Source organism: Vespa mandarinia, chromosome 9 (genome assembly GCF_050613455.1).
Source record: "Vespa mandarinia isolate Hongniang chromosome 9, ASM5061345v1, whole genome shotgun sequence".
NCBI lineage: Eukaryota > Metazoa > Arthropoda > Insecta > Hymenoptera > Vespidae > Vespa > Vespa mandarinia.
In genome coordinates, this window is record NC_140818.1 from 7,830,262 (window position 1) to 7,853,149 (window position 22,888).

General features: G+C 28.5%; 4 protein-coding genes across 9 annotated transcripts in view; all 4 read left to right on the forward strand.

Annotated features, from left to right (window-relative positions):
- LOC146872783 (putative glutamate receptor) lies at positions 1 to 3,270 on the forward strand. Its single transcript, XM_085659370.1, has 7 exons — positions 1 to 306; positions 614 to 943; positions 1,058 to 1,232; positions 1,859 to 2,067; positions 2,157 to 2,246; positions 2,641 to 2,804; positions 2,973 to 3,270. The coding sequence occupies exons 1-7, from the start codon at positions 16 to 18 to the stop codon at positions 3,268 to 3,270; spliced, it is 1,557 nt and encodes a 518-aa protein (XP_085515496.1). The 5' UTR covers positions 1 to 15.
- A 1,900-nt stretch (positions 3,271 to 5,170) lies between these two features.
- On the forward strand, positions 5,171 to 8,985 carry LOC146872784 (glutamate receptor U1-like). Its single transcript, XM_085659184.1, has 8 exons — positions 5,171 to 5,336; positions 5,786 to 6,273; positions 6,573 to 6,902; positions 7,067 to 7,229; positions 7,385 to 7,593; positions 8,033 to 8,122; positions 8,307 to 8,470; positions 8,556 to 8,985. The coding sequence occupies exons 1-8, from the start codon at positions 5,171 to 5,173 to the stop codon at positions 8,803 to 8,805; spliced, it is 1,860 nt and encodes a 619-aa protein (XP_085515310.1). The 3' UTR covers positions 8,806 to 8,985.
- A 229-nt stretch (positions 8,986 to 9,214) lies between these two features.
- Positions 9,215 to 16,138, forward strand: LOC118440052 (glutamate receptor 3-like). Of its 5 annotated transcripts, none has more exons than XM_035862537.2 (10): positions 9,215 to 9,643; positions 10,364 to 10,421; positions 10,546 to 10,888; positions 11,079 to 11,223; positions 11,329 to 11,655; positions 12,111 to 12,267; positions 12,331 to 12,539; positions 12,753 to 12,842; positions 13,059 to 13,219; positions 13,381 to 13,918. In XM_035862537.2, the coding sequence occupies exons 3-10, from the start codon at positions 10,554 to 10,556 to the stop codon at positions 13,736 to 13,738; spliced, it is 1,782 nt and encodes a 593-aa protein (XP_035718430.2). In that variant the 5' UTR covers positions 9,215 to 9,643; positions 10,364 to 10,421; positions 10,546 to 10,553; the 3' UTR covers positions 13,739 to 13,918. The 5 variants fall into 5 exon arrangements, with proteins under 5 accessions (XP_035718430.2, XP_035718427.2, XP_085515308.1 ...); XM_085659182.1 differs by lacking the exon at positions 9,215 to 9,643 and adding an exon at positions 15,979 to 16,138 and having other exon boundaries at positions 9,850 to 10,421; positions 13,381 to 13,529; XM_035862534.2 differs by lacking the exon at positions 10,364 to 10,421.
- A 4,493-nt stretch (positions 16,139 to 20,631) lies between these two features.
- LOC118440164 (uncharacterized) overlaps positions 20,632 to 22,888 on the forward strand; it is a 37,552-nt gene continuing 35,295 nt past the window's right edge. Inside the window, exons 1-2 of one of the 2 annotated variants that reach the window (XM_085659120.1) lie at positions 20,632 to 20,750; positions 21,784 to 21,954. The gene's annotated coding sequence lies outside the window, so the exon portion shown is untranslated. Of the gene's footprint in view, positions 20,751 to 21,556; positions 21,955 to 22,888 lie in introns of both variants that reach the window. The other variant, XM_035862787.2, reaches the window with a different exon arrangement.

Below are 22,888 nucleotides of genomic sequence, written 5' to 3' on the forward strand. Positions count from 1 at the left end.
TCTCGTATATTCAATATGTCATTTCCGGTTTGGTACGTTATATTCTTGCCTGGAAATTATCGTCAAAATTATTGTCACGAAAAATCAAGAAATTTATTCAATGTTCGTTTCAATACCGAAATGTTAGTTACATGTCCTTACGACAATATTACACGAGAATGGTACTCATTGAGAGAAAATCAAACTGAGACGTTAGATTTGGCTATATTGAAACCTGACGGTACCTTCAATTTTTTAACGAACTTGTCGTTAAACCACAGAAGAAAGAATATGAATGGATTGTCCCTTAAGACCGTTGTTGTCGAGGTGAGAAAAACAATGATGATTATTATTTTGATTACCATGCAAATTGAGTTGCAGTAATTGAGACACATTATCAATTCTTTACGATAGTAATACAACGTAGTTTTATCTCTTTGTAGATTAATTTTATATAACGATCGGTATATCTTTATTTCAAATGATTTAAGCCATTGTAATATATAAAGATTCATAAAAATAAAAAATGTATACATATATATATATATATATATATATATATATATATTTATGCAGATTTAATTTTTCTTTCTTTTTTTTTCTTTTTTTTTTTTTTTTAATTAATTAAATACAGGATAGTCCGTATATCGAAGTAGAGAAAAATGGAACCTTAAGCGGATTATTCGGAGATGTATTAAGCGAGCTCAGTGAAACGGCAAATTTTACTTTGAATATCGTTAAATTCGTTAAGGAGTATGGTAGATGGGACGAAAAAAAAAAAATTTGGACTGGTGCAGTCGGTGAGATAGCATCTGGACGTGCCGATATATCAATTTCAGAATTCTCATTGACAAATAGCAGGCTCAATGTAGTTGATTATATTGCACCGATCATAATTAGTCCCTTGCATTTTTATATTAAGGATCCATTACTTTATGGTACCAAATGGACCGGTCATTTTAAAGTAAGTGACGTAAATATAATAAGATAAATGGAATTGTTAAAGAAACAAACAAAAAAATATATCCAATTAAATAAATAATCATATATATATATAAAATTAATTGTATTTTTCAAGGTATTCGATTTGAAGATTTGGATATTTATTATTGTAATAATATCGACAGCACCGTCACTCGTGAGTATTTTAAAAATGATCGAGAATCCGAAACGAGGAACGCATCAGGTCATTTCAATGATTTTAGAAAATTATCTTCAATTTTGGGGTATCTTTTGTCAACAGGGTCTCGCTGGTAACACTCATTGGACAATTAGAAAAATATATATAAATTATGCGACGTTAATTAATCACGATGACGTGTAACAAAGTGGCGTGAATCACGGCTGTCGATATAGTTTTTTCTTTTTCTTTTTTTATTTCTTTTTTTTTTTTTTTTTTTTTTTTTCTTTCTTCTTTTCACACTTGTCAGATGGGAGTAGAAAAAAGCCCGTGAAATGTCGACGCTTGGGGATTTTTAATTTTTTTTTTCTTCTTTTTTTTTTCTATTCACAACATTTATCAAAAACATCAATTGAACAGTATCGATCGATAATTCGGGTATTAATAGACATTCAAATTTTTTAATAGCTTATTACTATCACTATGATTGATAAATCAAATCGAATCGAATAGATTTTAATTCTATCACGATTGAATATTAACGTTTCACCGGACACGTTAATATTTTATTAAATTTTTCACGACAATAATATATTCATAATCGACGAAAGTTTTCATTCATTCGTTTGCTATTAGACCGGCTCGTGGTTCACGCGACATTAGAAATATTAATGAACGAATAAAATTGAAATTTTATTTCTTTCCTTTTTGTTTTTTTTTTTTTTATTCATTTTTTTTTCTTTTTTTTGTTCTTTTTAGCATTCCCTTATCGACTTTCATTAAGATTGGCATACTTTTCGACCTTCCTTTCTGCCTTTATCGTGTTCGCTGCTTATTCCGGAACATTGGTATCATTTTTAACGAATAGCGTTCGTATTTTACCATTCCGATCACTCGAAGAACTCGTCAATGATGGTACTTATCAGGTCATCGTTTATAAAGGTGGATCCGATTACGATATGTTTGCCGTAAGTACAATTTAACGAAATGTAATAATACATTTATGTAAAATTACATTGATAAAGATTACTTATACGTTAGATATTTATTTATATAGTATGGCAATGATTCACTATCGAAAAGGATTATGAAGATTATGAGAAAGGAAGAGAAATTACCGAGCACAGCTTTGGAAGGGATTTCACAGGTAGATATATATCCTTCTAATCCCATAACAATATTATATTTATCATTAGATTTAATTAACCGAAAGCTCGGATCTTATTATTTTCTAATTCTATAGAAAAGGAAAGAAAGAAAAAGAAAAAAAAAAAAAAGAAAAAAAAAAAAAAAAAAGAAATTAATTACTTAAATGAATTTAATCGATTGAAACGCATAAATTTTCTTTCTTCTTTTGAATTCTATTCAGAATGATCGTTCGTAAAACATTTTATCCACGTTTAAATTATTATCTATGATAAATAAATTCTAACGATATAAATGTCTATTTTTGTTTCTTGAAATTAATTCGATTTAAAAAAATTTTATATCGATGAATTATCAAAAATTTTGTTTTAATACCAATTGCATATCAATTCTAGGTTTGCAACGAACGTAGAGTCACATTTTTGACAAGCGTCGAAGTACAATTATCATTCCACAATTATTCTTTATGCAACATAGTCAGTATAAATAGCGGACAAATAGTTACACTGGCAATGATATTAACGAAAAACAATCCATTTACCAACTTGATAAATCATCAGTGAGTAATAGAATTTTTATCAATTTAATATAATATTAATCTACGAAGATTTTAATTTTCATACAAACACATTTATCTTTTATGTTGTATTTTTCTTTAATGTCTTTTTTTTTTTTTTTTGTTTTTGTTTCTATTTATCGTTTATATATGTATTTTTTATTTAAACAGTATGAATCAGCTTTTTTACAATGGTGTCATCAATCGTCTCAAAACTAAAAACATGAGGATGATGAAGTACGATGGATCAACGTACAAGAGCATTTCCTTTCGATCTATTTATCCTATTATTGATCTTTTGAAGATCGGTTTTGCGATAAGTATTTGTATATTAATTATAGAGTTATTGTTTCAAAATATATATTTTTTCTTTTACGAAAGAAAACACATTCGTATTGAGAAAAGGATCGATGAAAATTTAAGAAGATTTAATCAATTGAATTATCGCAAAGATAATTTTATTTCGTGATTACGTTGGAAAGATAATTTACAATTTGTAATATTTTACGATGATCGACAATCCAATGTTGGAACTTTTCAATATTAAAAAAAAAAAAAAAAACAAAGAAAGAAGAAGAAGCTTAATTTATTTCAATACAAAAATTTTGTTCAATTAAAATTTAAGATATAAAATTTATATTTCATACTTTAAATTAAATCGATGATTAAAGAATGTATATCATTTTATTTATTTAGTTTTGTTTTTTTTTACTTACAGTTTAAAAATTCTAAAAGTTTTTAATAAAAAGAAAAAAAAAAAAAAGAAATACATACAGCGTTACTTACTCAGGCGTAAAATATTAAGCAGTTTTCAATAAAGAAAAAAAAAAGAAAAAAAAAAAAACAAAAAAGAAGTATCAGTATTATTTATTTATCATATGAAGTATCAAAAATTTCGACATTTTATTTCTTTGTCAATTCAATATTTACATTCATAGAAAAATGTAATACGTTTAAGAAGAAAATTTATTAAATAACGTTTTACACTTACCAAGGATAATAATCAATCGAGTGTTTCCATCGATATATATATATATATATATATTCTTACTTACAATACAAAATGACATTTACCTAATGTTTATGATTAAAGTCGATAGGTAAATGAGAGAAATATGTTTACTTCGCAACGATCTTTTAATCTAAATATTTATAATCATTTCTAAGGGAAAAATCTAAAGTGACATGAATGTATGTCATTAGAATATCAAGGATAAAAAATTCTCAATATACTGGGTGAGTCGATCAGACTATTGCCGTATAAACTAAATTATTATATGTCACTTTTTTTTTTTTTTTTACATTAATAAAATAATTTTAATGATAAATCTTTCAGTGTTAATAAAAAAAATTCTTCCGATAAATATAAATATATTATTTCTTTCTAATGGAAAAAAATTTTTTAGATGTATAAATTTATAGATATATAAATTATATCACATACGTGACAATAGTTATTGGCACATCCAGTATATACAGTATAAATGTAATGTGAAATACATGAAATACATTTACTTTCAAAATTCCCTCGTAAAAGGTAAAGAGCTATATTCTCCTTATCACTCGCAATCATCTAATGGAATATCAGTACGCATGCGCATGCAATTTGTAAATTGAACTGCATTTTCTATATGATCAACGTTGTAATAGGGATGGATGTCATTAAAAAAAAAGGAAAAAAAAAAAAAAAGAAAAGAAAAAGAGTAAAAGGGCTTCTGACTTTTCGCTTGTTTTCCTTTTCCTTTTTTCTTTTTTATTTTTTTTTGTTTTCTTTCTTTCTTTCATTCCGTGATCCTCTATCGACGATCTTAACATTTAACCGTTTATTTCTTTTATTTTATTCGATCGACTTTTTAATTATTATCAACGAGGTTCTCATTTTTTCTGCACCTTTTTTTCTTTCTCTTTTGTTTTGTTTTGTTGGTTTTTTTCTTTTTTTTTTTTTATAAATGTAAACGCAATAAACGCTAGCAGTACGTTGAAAAATGTTTTAAGATCTAATCGAATTTTATTTGAATGCATCCGAGTCTGTGCATAGTTGGATACTATATTGCATTGAAGGTAAAATTGCTCAGACTCGACGTTCGAAACTTAGTCAGTTGTTCGTTCTTGCTCAATCCTGAATACGTTTTGTTTGATCAATTAAAACTCTTTTATCAAATATCCACAGTAATATTTATAATTATATTTCTATCAATTTATTCAATTATATCATCGAGGATTAATCAACGATCAATCGTCATATCATTCATCGAACAAATTTCGTGAAAATTGTAAAATTTTTTCATTTTCTTTTTTTTTTTTCTTTTCCTCCATACGTTTCTACTTGCGAATAGTAATAAAGAAAAAAAAAAAAGAAAAGGAAGACAATGTCATTATTGTTAAGAAATCTTCTTATCGTTGTGCTCGTAATCATTATTCTAAGGAAAGGAAATAGTTTCGATAACAAGATAAACTATATATCACAAATAATCGATATCTCCAAATTTTACAAAACCTACAGCGTTTTTCTCCTGCACGCAAGTACGTCAAAAGGTACGTATTATCGATCGAATTTATCTAATGTAAAAAAAAAAAAAAAAAAATTATTAACGAAAATCTTATTAATCTATACACCATTAGAAATTATTCTATAGTAAAAATCTACGAGATGTATTATTATCGTTAATCGATTATCTTATAAATCGAATGAATCTCGACGATTGTTAAAGGATCATTAAATTATTTCATAAAAGATAATTTAAACGACAGATCATTAAATTATTATAAAGAAAGGGGGAAAAAAAAGAAAAAGAAAAAGAAAAAAAAAAGGGGGGGATGAATTGAACTTAATAGAATATAATAAAACTTGTGTAAACATTTCGTGCCTATGATTAATTCGTACACTTTTGTCTATTAAATCTTTATAATATGTAATAAAATTGTAATTTGAAATGATACCTCGTTATAAATTTAATTAATATTATTTTTATTATTAATTTTAGATATGAAATTTACCAGTGTTATTCATCGTTGGATTTGCGAGTTATCTCGTAATGGTTTCATGTCAATCGGCATAGAAATATCGAATATTCGAGATACCAGCTATTACGAGAATCGTATAATACGACCATTATTCGTTGTATTTCTTACTGACGAGGAATCGATAAAAACATTTTCAAATAATACCAGAAACATTGACATGTCATTTGGTTATTGGTACGTCATATTTTTGCCTGGATATAATCAGAACGATTATTGTCCAATACCAAAAGGTAATCCCTTCAATCTACTCTTCAACACGGAGATGCTGGTATCTTGTCCTAAGGATAAAATTATGCGGGAGTGGTATTCATTGAGGGCGAATCAAACTAAGGTATTTGAATTGGCTAAATGGGAACCTAATGAAAAATTGACGTTTTTAACTAAGCTCAGTTTATACGAGAGGAGAAACAGTTTAGAGGGTTTAGTTTTACCAGCCATATTTGTATTGGTAAGTAAATATTACGTCAAAAAAAAAAATTACACATACATATATATATATATATAAAAATACGTATATAATAACAATATTATATAATTAAACATTATCAGTTTAAATAATAAAATAAATATTGTGTAATTATATCAAATATTATTAATTTTAATAATATATTAAATATTATATTATTAAATTAAACGTTAATTATTTTAATGATATGATAAATATTACGTAATATAGTTATAGTGATAATATTGATTATTATAAATTGAAGAATGTCTTTCTTTTTTTTTTTTTTTGTTTTATGAAAGAACAATCCTTTCATCGATATAGACGGAGATGGTAATTTGTCTGGATCCTGTGGTAAAATATTAATCGAGCTTAGCAGACTGGTAAATTTTTCATTTGCCATTGTTAATAATACCTTATCGAATGGTAGAAGGAATGCTAAATATAACACATGGAACGGTGCTATCGGTGAATTGATAGCAAATCGTGCACAAATTTCTATGTCCTATGTCTCAATGAGCAGTCCAAGACTCGACGTTGTTGACTTTACTATACCGTTCATTCTATCATCCTTCTCATTGTATATCAAGGAACCAAATGTTTTGAACATAGAATGGTCTAATTATTTTCGCGTAAGTCTATATCATTATTTATCATACTCTTAAATTAATAATAATAATAATAATAATAATAATAATAATAATAATAATAATAATGACGATCTTTATCATTTTAAATTTACTCGTGTTTGTTCGTTTGTTAATTTTTTTTTTTTCTTTTCTTTTCCTTTTTTTAGGCATTCAATTACAAACTTTGGATAGCTTTAATCGTTTTAATCTTCACGACGCCAATTTTATTGGTCTCCATAAAAATTACAACGAATGAACGTAACTACGCGTCATTGATATCGGATTCTTATTTACAAATATGGGGAATATTTTGTCAACAGGGACTCATTGGTAAATTCATTTTGAAAATATCTATATAATACATATCTATTCTCCTATCTGTATATATGTTTAATTGTCGCTTTGAAAATTTTTCTTTTATCTTACTTTTCTTTCCCCCTTTTTTATTCTTGTTTGTCCCGTTTTATTATATTATTTTTTTTTAGAATTTCCTCAAAGATCGTCACTCAGATTGGCATATATTTCATTATTTCTTTTGGCGTTGATCGTCTCATCGGCTTATTCGGCCTCTTTGATATCTTTTCTGACGAACGCTGTACATCGTTTACCATTCGTTTCATTAGAAGAATTTATACAGGATGGTACATACAAATTAATAACGGCCAAGGACAGTTTGGAATACGACGTATTTGCCGTGAGTTATTTTTCTTTTTTTTTTTTTATGAGAATATCTTACGCAGTGTGTTTATTTTATATTATTATTAAAAAAAAAAAAAAAAAAAAAAAAAAAAAAAAAGAACGTTTTACACGTTCTCTTTCTTTTCTCTCTTTCTTTTTTTCCCTTTTTTTCTTTTTTTTTTTTTTTTTTTTTTTTTTATAATCTCACCCCGGATATTTCACTTTAGAACAATTTAGAAAGTATTCTCCACGCATATCTTTTCTCTTTTATTTCTCTCTTTTTTTTTTTTTTTAATATTTATCGATTGAAAAAGAAAAAAGGCAAAAAAGAAAAAAAAAGTGGTAAGTGAATAGTAAAAAATAAAAAAGCACCTAAATAGTACATATACTATTTTCAATTTGTTTTAATATATTTATTCGTAAAAGGTGACATTGTTAGAAAGAAATTTTTATAGAATTCCAAGCAACCATTGGCAAAGAAAGTTATGTCTTTCATGATTGCGGAAGAACGTTTACCAGCAACACCTCTGGACGGATTTGTTCAGGTAATTATGATTGGGCGGGGGAAGGGGTGGAGGGGAAATAAAAAGAAAAAAAAAAGAAAGGCATATGAATCATTACAATAATTGTTACATTGTAATATATGAAATAAATAAACACACACACACACACATACACGCACACATATATATATATATACAACTATAGATAATGTGTAATAATTTGCAGCTTTGTAACGAGAATAATATAGCGATGTACGTATCGACCGAAGTAAGAAACGTTTTAGATCCTGAAATACCTTGCAATATCGTGCACATTAATCTTGGTCATATAGATAGTGTATCACTGATGTGGTCGAAAAAGAATCAATTTCTCAGTCTGATAAATCATCAGTGAGTGTAACGTGATATCAGAGGAACGTGTACGACGACAATAATTATTATAAACATTTTTTAAAAATATTTCTTAACGTTTCAGTTTATTCAAATTTATGAGAAACGGTATGATAGCACAATTGAAATCGCAAAGCAGTCCGAATAATAAAAAATGCAAAAAGAAGATAGGCTTAAATGCCGTACAAGTTTGGAGTATCATACCGATATTATCGTTTCTCGAAATAGGCGTTTTTCTAAGTCTATGCGTGTTTATCGTAGAAAAATTATATTTTGCACGTGACAAATTGTTGGTTATAAAAAACGGATGTAGAAAAAAGCTATTGCGGAAATAATAATAATAATAATAATAATAATAATAATAATAATAATAATAATAATGTCTACTATTGGATATGTATTTTCAATTTAAATTTAAATTTATCTACGTCCATACACATATAAGCATACACATATACGCGTACACACACAGACACGAATAAATACGAAATATATTCAATAAAGGAGCAATATCATTAGGCTGTGATGATTTTAATAATTATTTTGTAAAGTTACTTATCTTAGACCTCCTCCCTGCTCTGTTCCTTCCTCTTCACTAAATAGGATATACGAGAATCCAGGTAGCAATTACTTTTGAGAAGAGGACACGAAGGACATATCCTGTATTTACAACCTGTGTTTACAATGAAAAGGAAAGAAAGACCCGGTAATGTTAGAAGTTTCAAACATATGACAAGTCTCACGTATCTCTCATCTCTCGTACGGAATATCAAGAAAAAGAGATTAGAATTTTCTCTCTTTATCTCTCTCCTTCCTTTTTTCCATTTTTTCTCTTCTTTTTCTTTCCCCCACATTTTCTTTCTTCTTTTTTTTTTCCTTTCTTTTTTTTTTTCCCTATCAACCATTTTCCTCCCCTATTTTCTCCCATATGTGTCGAACGCGACGGGTCTTTATTATGCGGTCGACCACGGTCAGGTTAACATTAACGACAATCGTAATTGTAGCGAGACAATGTGAATGACGTTCCCGATGTGATAGTGTTAACCATCACCAGACGTTGGAAATAATTCACAGCTTGCTCGTAATTTTCCTGATAGTCGGCAGCTTTATCAACCGTTGATCTCTACGTTATTTGTACAGAAACGCAACGACAAAAGCAAATACACATGGACGGTAAGAGAAAAAGAGAGATAGAAGCGTATACATACATACATATATATATATATATATATATATTTTATATATATATATATAATATATATATACACACATATTGTATATACGTGTACGATAGTAATGCATAATGTAGAAGGTGTACGATCAAGGAACAAAACCGTGGTAATACCCTCAGTAATACCTCGGAGGTAGAGATAGTCGTAAGAAGATAAAATCGAGCGTGGAAGTACGACAATCGCCTTTCAGTCGATTCAATCACGTGTTCGTAGTAAGCCGGGACCTTGTCAAGGAAGAAAACTTTCTACTTATCTTCGTCTTTGCTTTCCTTTTTTTGTTGTTGTTGTTGTTGTTGTTGTTGTTGTTGTTGTGTTTTCTAAATTTCCACTCGTTTCATTTCGTACAATTTATTTATTTATTTATTTTCTTTGTTTCTCACTTTATCGTTCCACTTTTCTCTATATCCTTCTCCTTCTTCCTTCGATCGACTTTTTAAATAATTCATTCAAAAATTATTTGATCATAAATACTTATAACGTGAATAATAATGTGATCCAAATAGAAAATGGAATAAGATAGTTCAGTTAATTTAAATCATGAGACTTAATGATGTCTTCAAGAATTTATATCGTTTTATTCGTTATTATAATATTTATTGGTAATAACGTTGTAATTGGTTTAAACGTGACCACTCAAGATTATCTTCTTCTTATTACTAAGGTTTACGACTCTTATGGATCATCCTCTGTGTTTTTCGTGGATAGTGGTCGTACCGATAGTAAGCATGATTAATATATATATATATATATATACATATTTGAATTTAATAATTAACCATTAATATATATATATATATATATATATATATATATATATTAATGATTAAGAATGTAATTCAATAGACTTGCAGATGTCGACTATGTTACACGCGTGGTCGCGTGAAATTTCTCGTCAAGGAATCTTTTCAATAAGCATTAATTTCTCCGAACTCAAAAAAATGAAATATTATCAAATATCGAGACCATTGTTCGTTATAATTATATCGACATGGGAAAATCTTGAAGAATTTTCAAGGGTAACCAAAGAAATTGACGTTTCTCTGTACATATGGTTCGTGTTATTCATTGAAACGACAAACAATACTTTGAAAAAATTTTGCAAAAATCCTATCGGCAATATCTTCAATTTGAACTTCGATACCGAGATGTTGATACTTTGCTACGACGAAATGATATTAAAGGAATGGTACATATTACATTTTATTTATTTATTTATTTATATTGTCACGTTACTTTCTTTTTTTTTCTTTTTTTCTTGTATTTATTTTTTATATCTTTTCTCCTTTCGTTTTTTTCCTTTCTTTTGTTTTCTTTTTTTTTTTTTTTTTTAATACGAATTTTCTTCGCACATTTAATTGTTATGTTTGCACGTTAAGGTACTCGATACAAGATAACAATACAATAACGTCGAATTTCGCCATTTGGAAACCCGGAAAGGATTTTTCCGTAATAACAAAGATGAGCCTTTATAACCGAAGAAGCGATCTTTTTGGAACAGTTTTACGTGTTGGTTGGGTCAAGGTATTCGTAATAAATTCTATAATTTATTTTGCAACAATTTATTTGTGTAATAATTAATTAAAAAAAAAAAAAAAAAAAAGAAAGGAAAATTTTAATTCATTATAGGATTCTTCTTTCATCGGAGCAAAAGATAATAAGCTTAATATGTTACTCGGTGAAATAGTTACGGAATTAAGCAAAATGATGAATTTTACGACCGAAATATTAGATCCCGTCGATGCTTATGGTAGTTGGAATAAGGAAAATGAAACCTGGACCGGTGTTATAGGTCAATTGACATCCGGGACAGCCGATATAGGTGTTGCCGAATTCACGGTTACAACTCGGAGACTTGAGGCCGTAGATTTCACATTGCCATTTTTACTTTCACGAAATCGCCTTTACATGAAAGAACAGAGCAGTGCTTCGATTCAGTGGTCCGCATATTTTAAGGTTTATTCTTTGAAAATTCTTTTCCAATATATATCTCCGATTTAATAATACTTCTCGCTTATCATTCGATATTTTTTATTTAATTAAATATGTATAAGTGTATATGTGTCTGTATATATATATATATATTTTTTTTTTCCACACTATAGTTTTCATAGATTTTATGTTCATCCTATCGTTCTGATGCTTTTCATAATAACATGTATATAAATATATCTTTTCTTTTTTTTTTTTTTTCTTTTTTTTCTCTAGACATTTAATCCTCGAATCTAAACGACGATAATCCCTATGTAATGATTTTATATATACAAAAATTTTCCAAATAATTATTATCATTGTGTTCGTCCAATCAATCGATGTTTTTCATATAATATTATGGTATATAAATATTTTTGTTTTTTCTTTCTTTTTTTTTTTTTTTTTTTTTTCTTTTCTTCTTCTTCTTCTTTTCTTAGACCTTTAGTTTTGGAATCTGGGCGATGTTAATCTTAGTGATAACGACAACTCCCATTTTATTGACCTTAATTAAAACAAAGGGTTCCTTCTCTGGATCTCTTTTATCTGAAAATTATATTCACGTATGGGGTATTTATTGTCAACAGGGATTAGCAGGTACGACGTAGACCGTAAAAATATAAAAATATTCTAAGACAATCTATTATTATACGCTTTCAGAATTTCCAACTGAACCATCTTTACGTCTGGCTTTCATCTCCATCTTCGTCTCGGCTATAATAATCTCGGCTGCTTATTCGGCTTCGTTAATTAGCTTCTTGACCGTGACCACAGAGAGTTTACCTTTTTCCAGTCTCGACGATTTCGCCAACGCTCACACATACCACTTGATCGTTTTCGGCAACAGTGCCGATTACGACATGTTCGCGGTAATTCTTATAATTCCATATAATATTCATGATTAGGCGCAATGTTTTTCTTTTCTTCTTTTTCTTTTTTTTTTCTTTTTTTTTTTGATTTTTTTCCTTCCGTTGCGTTTCGTCGGTTGATCTTTTTTTTTTTTTTCTTATTAAAAACAAAACAAAAAAAAAGAAGATTATTACTTCTCCGCACTTCGAATGTACTCCATGATTATTTTGCAGAATTCGAAGGATGACGTCATTGTGAAAATGATGAAACTAATGAAGCCAAAAAAGCAATTACCAACCAGTTTGTACAGTGGATTTGATCAGGTATATATACATATATATATATATATATATATATATATATATATTTACATAGAAGGACAACAATGTCAATAGACAAAAATTATCTATTCTATTATGATCGATTAACTACGTGCTCGTGACTACGTTCGTACGATATTACGAAGATATTCTTATTAAATGGAATTTAATATTTATCTTTCGCTTTTTTTTTTCTTTTCATTTTCTTTTTTCACGCAGGTATGCCGAGAGAAAGTGGCATTTTATACGACCGAAGAAATGAAAAAGACAATAAATCTTTATCTATCTTGTAAGATTAATTACATTGAAACTGGTAGATCGGATAGTTTGGCAATGACCCTGCCAAAGGGTAGTCCCTTCAAGGGTTTAATTAATTATCAGTAAGTGATCGGAGATAAAGGTAATAAGAGAAATCTTTTATCACTTATTAACGATTACTATCGATAATGATGTATTATAATCCTTTTTTACTTTTTTTTTCTTTTCTTTTTTTTTTTTCTTTTTTTTTTTGATTTCTTTCTTCCTTTCTTCTTCTCTCCAGCTTGCAAAAATTCATAGACAACGGTATAATGAATCGTTTGAGAGGATTGTTCATTGTACAACCGAGTTTATTGAGAACAAGTCACAATGCTGTCAGTTTGTGGGATGTCACACCAATTTTGGCCGTACTTAGCGGCGGTACAATATTAGGTATTATCGTTCTAATAATAGAGAGGACCTGTCATCATTATAAAATGAAAAGGGAATTTTCGAAATCCAATTTGAAAATATTACAAAATGGATTAAACGTTCCAAAGTATCCTAACGTTAAGCGAATAGATAAGAACTATATCTTGGAAAAGTTGAACAGAGCGCATAAAATTAACGATTTCAAATCGTCGATTAATTATTTCCCGTGATATCTATAATTTTAATTAAATATAAATAATAGATATAACATGATAGCCAGAGTAAATAGTAAATCGATCGAAAGACATTTTTTTTAATTTAAATATTTTTAAACAGACAACATTAATGTCTAACAAATTCATTTAGTAACGTGATCGTTCAAATTTTCTTCATTTATTCTATATTTAATTGACACAGTTAATCGACCCATGTGAATTAATTGTCCGTCCGTAAATAATATATAGCTGTATCTATGGTTCCTAAAAAAAAAAAAAAAAGAAAAAAAAAAGATAATATTATTGAAGAGGTATAAGAACGAAAAAAGAGAAAGAAAAAAAAAAGAAGGAACGAAGGAGAAAAGAAAAAAAAAAAAAAGAAAAAAAAAAGGAAAGGAAACTCAACTAGCTACGTATTTTATTCCATTAACAAAATACGTATACCTATGCCGGGCGTGAAATCGCTTTCACTTTATGCAGTAGCAACATCGTCTTTTCCAAGGCAATAAATTAATTACAAATACATATAGATTTCCGCATATCGTTTCTCTCGGGCAAATATGTATTTAAAGGGGGAGACCGAGGCTTTAACAACGAACGATCGTACGTTGTTATCTCGGCAGTCACTATAGCAAATAATATTCAAATAATAATCATCCTGCACGTTTCAATTCAACGTGAGCCTTGTCATTGCGCTTCGTTCGAATGAATTCGAAAATTGATCGTCCAGCACCGTATGACACGTACCATATGATTCCTTTCGAGAAAGAAAGAGAGAGAGAGAGAGAGAGAGAGAGAGAGAGAATAAGAAAAAAAGAGATAGAACTCTCGACGATTTAGATTTTATCATCACCGGACGATAATTACTAGAAAATATGTTCCTTTCTCACGAGGGACGAGGTACGGGGTAGAAGAAGGGTAAAACGGAGGGGGGAAGAAAAATAGGGGACCTTCGTTTCGTTCAATCGAGATCTACGATTTAATAGATTTTTTTTTTCCTTTGTTATTACTTTTTTTTTTCTTTTTATTCTACTAACTCTTCATCTACGTTGAAATTAATGAGACAGTTTTTCTAGTTATTTGTTTCTTTTCTTTTCTTTTTTCTTCTTTTTTTTCTTTTTTTTTTTTCTTTTTTTTTCCTTTCTTCTTCCTCCCTATCTTTCTTCATTTTATATCATTAATATTCCTTCATCAAAATAGAAATTGATGAGATCGTTTTATCGTTTCTTTTTTTTTCCTTTTTTTCATATATATATATATATTTTTTTTTCTTTCTTTCTTTATTTATTTATTTATTTATCTTTTATCCTTTCCTTTCATTATCTTTGGAAAGCATTTTCTATACGGCAATACGTTTTAAAAATACTTTCATTTAATTTTGTAGATGGCTTTTCAAAGATACATAATAATAACACGAAGATAATTATATAAGATTTTAAATTATACTTCTGGATTTTATTTAAGTATAGACGATACGAAGAGATTGGTATTAGATGGATAGAGTGAAAACATAAAAACGTCTTTGACCCACGACCTTTGGAGAAATTCGCCCACGTGACTTCTTCCCACGCGAGAGATGCATTGTGCCATGTCTACAGTCTCTGATTTATAATAATACAAATGCATGCTTACGTTGCTTTACAGATGTCACGATTATGTCTAATCAAAAGCAGCACACACGCACATACACACACACACACACACATACACATACACACACACATACAAGCACAAATTAACAATGAATAAATATGCATAGATAGTAATTAATTTTAATTTATTAGTATTATCAAAACAATCAGTTTAATAATAATAATCGGTAATATCCGATAAGCGATCAATCGATCAGCGATAATTAATATTCACAACGCGTTGAAATAAGTTAAAAGAAAAAAAAAAAAAAAAAAAAAAATAATGACGCAATTTTTCTCTACACGAACATTCACATATACATACATACACACACACACACACTCACACACAGAATAAATATATATAATTTCAACTTGTTAGTATTATTAAGGTAATTTGTTAAACGCATTAGATTACCGATCTATCGATCTTCGACAATCAATGTTATCGAACGATACGTTGAAAAAGAAATGTCCATGAATGAATGAAGAGAGAAAAGTTAAAAAAAGAAAAAAAGACAGAGAGAGAGAGAGAGAGAGAGAGAGAAAAGAAAAATAAAAAAAAAAACAAGAAAGAAAAAAATGAGAAAGAAAAGAAAAGAACTTAAATTTTTTTTGCTGCAGTTAAGAAACGCATCGGCTAGTGCACAGTGCGTTACGCGCTCAGGTGGGACGAGCTATCGCTCGAGCTACCACCGGATATGGAGAAGCACGCGCTGTGTTTCCGTTTTCTGCATGACCGGAAGTGACCTTTAGCTCATTAAGAAAAGATCCACGTCGATCCCTTGGCCATAAGCATTGAATATAACTGTACGTGGTATTCTATTCGATCCATCTCTATTATCTCTCTCTCTCTCTCTCTCTCTCTCTCTCTCTCTTTGTCTCTTTCTTTAAACGAAAAATATTAATAATATTAATAATAATAATAATAATAATAATAATAATAATAATAATAATAATCATTGTATGCAATTTAGCAAGAAGAGTCATTAAAAAAAAAAAAAAATAAAAAGAAAGAAAAAAAGAATCGAAAAAGACAATCTTTCAAAAATGTATATTTCTCTAATTTAAACCTAATACATATATGCGACATACTATTATCCGACTTTTTTATCCATCGGATTAAATTGAATGAATAAATTTTGTCATTTAAATTATATAAGTAAATTCTTATCTTCATAATTGTTCACACTTTTAATTTAATTATATGTGTTAATTTAATCTTGTTCAAACAAATAAATAGATATTCTTCGCGTGACAGAAGTTTTCCATTTATCGAAATCAATAATAATAATACAATTTATCATCGATTTCTGGATCAATTTGCGTAAGTATGTTGTGCATCTCTAATTCAATGTTATATTAATTAAATTAAATTATCAATTTTCTTATTTCTTTTTTTTTTTTTTTTGTTATTTTTTCAATAGCAACAATGCAAATATGATTATTCCTAATCATCGCGTGATTTTTGTCTTTTCTTTTTCTTTTTTTCTCTTTTTTTTTTTTTTTTTTGTTATCTAATCGAATTAACACGAATTAACCGAATCGTTCGTTATCCATTAAAAATATTTATTTCTTTTTTATATTTTATTTAAAAGGAATAAAAAATATATTTTCTTTTTTCCCTCGTTCGAATAATTTTAAGTTCTAACCGCGGGAATTGTTTTCCATTTATGAAATGAAATTTTAACTGTAAATCGATAAAGAACGCTTTAAAAAAATAATTATCATTGTCCTCGCTAAAAAAAAAAAAGAAAAAAAAAAAAAAGAAAAGAATTATACAGTAATGAGAATAGCTCTCGAAGCACGTGGCCAAGAGCCATTGCTGGTACGTTGTGTCATCTCTGGGCGAGCCCAGAATGCCATTATCTTTGGTGCAAGCATGTTGCCAACAGAGGCAGAGAAAGAGACAGAAAGAGAGAGAGAGAGAGAAAGAGAGAGAGGAGAGAGAGGAGAGAGAGAGAGAGAGACGAACGAATGATTCGATATATACACCTTGTCGCAAGAATAATTGCGAACCAGGAAACAATAATACATATATATATATATATATATATATATATGTATGTATGTATGTATGCATGTATGTATATATGCATGTATGTATATATGCATGTATGTATTTATGTATGTAAGTATGTATGTGTGTATGTTGATGCGTATATATATATTAGTCGTGTTAATGACTAAGAAGATAAAAAGAATGACAAAAAGAATAGGACGATAACAATGGGCAAACTAAATAGAGTTATGTGTAATGCTTATTCTTAGAAAAATGGAAAAAAGAAAAAAAAGAAAAAAAAGAAAAAAATGGAAAAAACATTTTTGTTTTTTAAAAAGATAATTATTATTTTAGAACCATCTCGACGATTTGACGAAAATAAAAAGAAGTTGTTTTATTCAATCAAAATAAAAAAAAAAGAAAAATTGAAAAAAATTTTCATATAGAAATGTTATATTTTATTGTAATCAACGTTTTAACATCTTTCTTGAATGTTCTCTCTCTCTCTCTCTCTCTCTCTCTCTCTCTTTCTATTCTCCGTTCTCTGTTCTCTGCTCTTTTCACGTTTTAGATATATCACGTTCGAACTTTCAAAGCACTTTATCTAAAAGTTCAACGTAGGAGTAAATATCCGTGATTTTCACTTTCAAACCGTAATGGCATCATCAAACAACAAACGAGCTGCCGCCGTTTAATGATCTCGTGCTGGATCGACGTTTTCCAGTTAATTCGATCTTTCGTATTTTTTTTTCTCTCACTCTTTCTCTCTTGCTTTACTCTCTTTCCTTCTTTTTTTCTTCTTTCTTACTCATTATAACTTTCTTGATTATTATTTTTGTTATTTTTCTTTCTTTTGTCTTTTTATTTTTTCTTCTTTTTTTTTTTTTTTTTTGTGTGTTTTTTCTATTCTATCTCAACTAACCTCAAGTACTTCCTCATATCTTCTTGGAATAATAATTATATTTAAACGGCAACAATTTCAAATAAACGATCTCCATATATAATATATGTACATATATATATATATATATATGTTGTCGTGGAGCTACTGTTATATGATTGGTGTTAGAAACGAGTACAAATTTTGTCCATAAACGTTCAACAATAATTATCTTGGATATGTAGAAACAATGCTAAGCTGTAATAATGTCATGAGAATTAGAAAGTGAAAAAAAACAATAGTTAGAATGATACGGCTCATTGAATTTTTCACAAACGAATATAAAAATTGATGATTGTCGATGATGATCTTAACAAAGATATTGGATAGACGTGATGACGAAAACAAAAGGAGTTAATAAAAAAAAGAAATATATATATATATATATATATATATATATATATATATATATGTATTGGGAATTGCCCCAATAAGAAATGTCGAAATTTTTAATTATTTATATGTAATTGAAATTATAATATAATATTTCAATAAAGAATATCAATATGATGAGAATAAAATGATGTTGATCTATAACCATTAATTTGACGAATTATTTAATGTTTTATATTTAAATAAATAAAATAATATACATAAATATAAGAAATATATATATATATATTTTTTTCTTTTTATTGATAATTAAAAAATTATTTATTTTTCGGGCCAATCCAATACTACAATATTATATTATTATATTATTATATTATTATATTATCATATATGAATGATATATATTATATATAAGAAATATATTATTTATTTAAATATTATAAATATAATGAAAATTTTGATATTTCTTATTGGTCAATTTAATATACGTATATATATATATATATATATATATATATATATATATATATCGTGTATACAATGGCACATACAAATTTTTCAATTGTTTGAAGAAAGTCCGTTTCTTTCGTAATCAAAAAGGAAAAATATTAAACGTCGTGGAGACGTCCATTTTGCGTTACGATGAGTCTCATCTTATCTCAAAATATTCGTGCTCGTTGAGATTTGACGATTCGTGGGCGTACTCTTCTCTCACCGTATCTATTATACCCTTTTTCTTTTTCTACTTCTTTCTTCTTCTCCTTTGACTTCACTCTTTCTCCAAATATTTATTTCCCTCTCGAGTCTCAAAATACTGTTGTATTCTTGTTAAGCGAAAGATCCTCTAAGAGTTTAACAGAATAAAGCTTACATAGAAAATCCGAAAGGTTCAACTCGGCTCAAATTAAAATTAACTTTTACAATGAAATAAGAAATATTTTTTTTTTCTTCTTAATATAGTTAATTTAATTTTTCTTTTTTTCTTTTTCTTTTCGATAGTCATTCCTACGAAATAATTTTCTTCTTATATCGGCTATATGAAAACATTAAAAAACGAAAAATAAAAAGAGAAATAAAAAAAACAAAAGAAAAATATTTCTATTTTCTCGTAATAAATAATATCTATAAAAATCATATATAAGAAATAATATATACACATAGTCAATACATATATATATATATATATATATACAAGTATAGTTACATATATATATATAATAAATAATAACTATTATAAATAATATATAAACACATAATATAAGAATAATATCATATCTACAAATACATAATGTATTATTATTATTATCATCTCTAAAAAAAAGAGAAAAAAAATTCCCTACAATAAATCCTATAAAAATCAAATTCTTCTACTCTCTGAAAAAAAAAATATATTTCATATCTCTATCAATATACAATATTATATCATATATTAATCAATTAATGATTATTAAAATAACGATATTAAAAGTAACAAGTTAAAAAGTTAAAAAATGAAAAAAAAAAAAAAATCGATAAAGTCCAAATAAAGGAAAAACGTAAGATAATCGTCGTAAGAGATGACGAATTCTATGAAATAATAATAACGAAATGCATCTTATAGAGATAGATACAGAGAATGAGAGAGAGAGAGAGAGAGAGAGAGAGAGAAGATGATGATGATGATGATGATGATGATGATGATGATGAAAATGAAGATGAATAAAGACTCGATTCCTTCTATCTCTCAATGCCATGCAGAGGCTTTTACTACCCACGTATACCGGGTGTCGCGTGGGTGCTCCCGCGAAGCAGCTAGTATGCTACGCCATGGCACGTGGTAGTATAGTTTGTGAGGAGGGGTGATAAAGGGGACAGAGGGAGGGCAGTCTTTCCATACCCCACTCGTTTTACCGTCTCCTTGTTGAAAGGAAAGGAATGGAAAGGAAACGAAGAGAGGTGTAGTACCTATAGACCACAGCTGGCGTGCCCGTAAACGCGATTACGTTTCGCGTCTGGCAAACCCATTCAGTCCTTCTCACGACACGACACGACCGCGTCGAGAAATTCTCGCCGAGTAAAACTTTGCTCGATCTCTCCTCTCGTATCAGAAAGAGAGAAATAGAGATAGAGATAGAGATAGAGGTAGAGAGAGAGAGAGAGAGAGAGAGAGAGAGAAAGAGAGAGATAGATAGAGAGAGAAATAGATATAAAGGAAGGTAGATATATAGATAGAAGAATAAAGAATAGAGATAGATAGATAGAGATAGAAAAGGGTTTTATATATATATATATATCGTGGTTTTTTTATTTTATATAATTATATATTTAATATATGTTATTTATGTGAAACGTTTCTTTTTTTTTTTTTTTGGTGCTTTTCTTTTCCGTTTTGTTTTCTTTTTTTCTTTTTTTTTTTCCCTCCGCCTCTCCTCCCTTCGTTCGCCAGTTTAGTTTTCCTTCGTCTTCTTTCTTGTCTTTTTCCTTTCTTTTTTTTTTTTTTACCACCGACATCCCTTCGAGGGAATAAATTTCGTAAGTTGTTATTGACAATTTTTGTTTTTCTCTCTCTCTTTTTTTTTATCTCTTCGTACCTTGTTTTTTGTTCTTTTTATTTTTTTTTTCTTGTTTTCTCTCTCTCTCTCTCTCTCGCTCTCTTTCTTTTTTCTTTTTCCTCCAACGTATGTCATCACGAAAGGTCATTAACGAAAAGTAGACCGATAATAAAACGGACAGCGCGAAATAAGTTGGTGCAACGTGACTTTTGATAAGTTTTTTTTCTTTCTTTTTTTTGTTTTCTTTTTGTTTTTTTTTTTCTTATATATTCCAGTTCTCCTTGCTCCCGCGAACGACACTTTTTTCGTTCTCTTTTCTTTCTATCCTACTTTGTTTTCTTTCTTTTCTGTTTGTTTTTTTTTTCCCCCTCGTTTTTATTTTCCTTTTTATACCAGGAGATATAAGTGGCCGTGTTGATTCGAGCGTTACAGAATCAAAGTGACAATTCTACGTCGTTGGGATTCTAGTAACGGGGAGATCTTACGAGAGTTTATAGGACTGTCTGTAGGAAGATACAGTCGTCATCGTCATCGTCGTCGTCGTCGTCGTCGTCGTCGTCGACGTCGTCTCATCTTTATCGTCATAGCCTAGCGAGAAATTTGACGAAGAACGTTCGTTCTAGTTGGTGGTAACGCGACTCGTGAGAGTGAAGAAATCACGAGACAGCAGACAGTCCCAAGTCGGCCCGAGAAGGCAAACCTGAAAGTACTACGTGAAATCTGATGAACGTGAATCCATACGGAAAATTAAAATCTAATCGTGTTAGACGCTCTATCACAAAACTTTATACGAGGTGAGTTAATCGAAAAAAAAAAAAAAAAAAAAAAACGTTTCTTTTTGTTTAATTATATCCTTTTAATTTTTATAAAGAAAAAAAAAAAGAAAGAAAAAATCCTATTGATTTTCAATCTCGATATTATTAAATCGTAAATACTTACGGAATTATCGATTCGTAACGGATTATCGATTATGTGCATCTGATTTTGCGCGAGTATGCAAAAGTTGTTGATAAATAAAATGTGAGACACGCGCGCGCACACACACACACACACACACACGCTCGCGCCCACATAAATTATATTAACGTTTAATATAATTCAATTCCACGAAAAAACGTATCTTCAAATGATTTCAATTTTTCGTTAAGCATTACGATAAATATCATTTCTCTCTAATAAATAAATAAATGAATAAATGAAAAGAGAAGAAAAGAAAAGGAAAGAAAAAAAATAGAAGAATAAAGAAGTAAACAAAAAAAGAAAAAAAAAAAATTATACATCAAAGAATTAAATTTGAAGATTGAATTCAAACGACGTAGATTATCGAATGTTGTTTCGTGATAAAAAAAAAAAAAAAGAAAAAAAAGAAAAAAGAAAAAAGAAAGTAAAAAACAATGCCAGAAAAAAAAAGATCGATAAACAAGTCGAAGATTTATTATACGTTACTTCTTTTTCTTTTTTTTTTTCTTTTCTTCTTTTTTCCTTTAACGGAACGCAAAACGATTTGAGTAGTATTAAAAAAAAAAAAAAAAAAAAAAGAAGGAAGAATAAAATAAAATAGCCAAAGAAAAATAGCCAAGGACATATTTTTTATATCTCGATCAGTCGATATTTATAATACTCATTTTTAATACCTCCTCGATATCCTTCATAATATACGTAATCTTGCATGCTGTTCCCAAGTGCATTCGATATCGAATCATCGAATCGTCCAAGCTCTCAAACGTA

What these genes read in the sequence shown, in the direction of transcription:
- LOC146872783 (XM_085659370.1), top strand. Translation starts at nt 16, where the DNA reads ATGTCATTTCCGGTTTGGTACGTTATATTCTTGCCTGGAAATTATCGT. An exon ending in TTAAGACCGTTGTTGTCGAG is followed by an intron (nt 307 to 613) that starts GTGAGAAAAACA and finishes AATTAAATACAG; the next exon opens with GATAGTCCGTATATCGAAGT. An exon ending in AATGGACCGGTCATTTTAAA is followed by an intron (nt 944 to 1,057) that starts GTAAGTGACGTA and finishes GTATTTTTCAAG; the next exon opens with GTATTCGATTTGAAGATTTG.
- LOC146872784 (XM_085659184.1), top strand. Translation starts at nt 5,171, where the DNA reads ATGTCATTATTGTTAAGAAATCTTCTTATCGTTGTGCTCGTAATCATT. An exon ending in AATGGTCTAATTATTTTCGC is followed by an intron (nt 6,903 to 7,066) that starts GTAAGTCTATAT and finishes TCCTTTTTTTAG; the next exon opens with GCATTCAATTACAAACTTTG. An exon ending in TTGTCAACAGGGACTCATTG is followed by an intron (nt 7,230 to 7,384) that starts GTAAATTCATTT and finishes ATTTTTTTTTAG; the next exon opens with AATTTCCTCAAAGATCGTCA.
- LOC118440052 (XM_035862533.2), top strand. Translation starts at nt 10,250, where the DNA reads ATGATGTCTTCAAGAATTTATATCGTTTTATTCGTTATTATAATATTT. An exon ending in AGTGGTCCGCATATTTTAAG is followed by an intron (nt 11,656 to 12,110) that starts GTTTATTCTTTG and finishes TTCTTTTCTTAG; the next exon opens with ACCTTTAGTTTTGGAATCTG. An exon ending in AAGGGTTTAATTAATTATCA is followed by an intron (nt 13,220 to 13,380) that starts GTAAGTGATCGG and finishes TCTTCTCTCCAG; the next exon opens with CTTGCAAAAATTCATAGACA.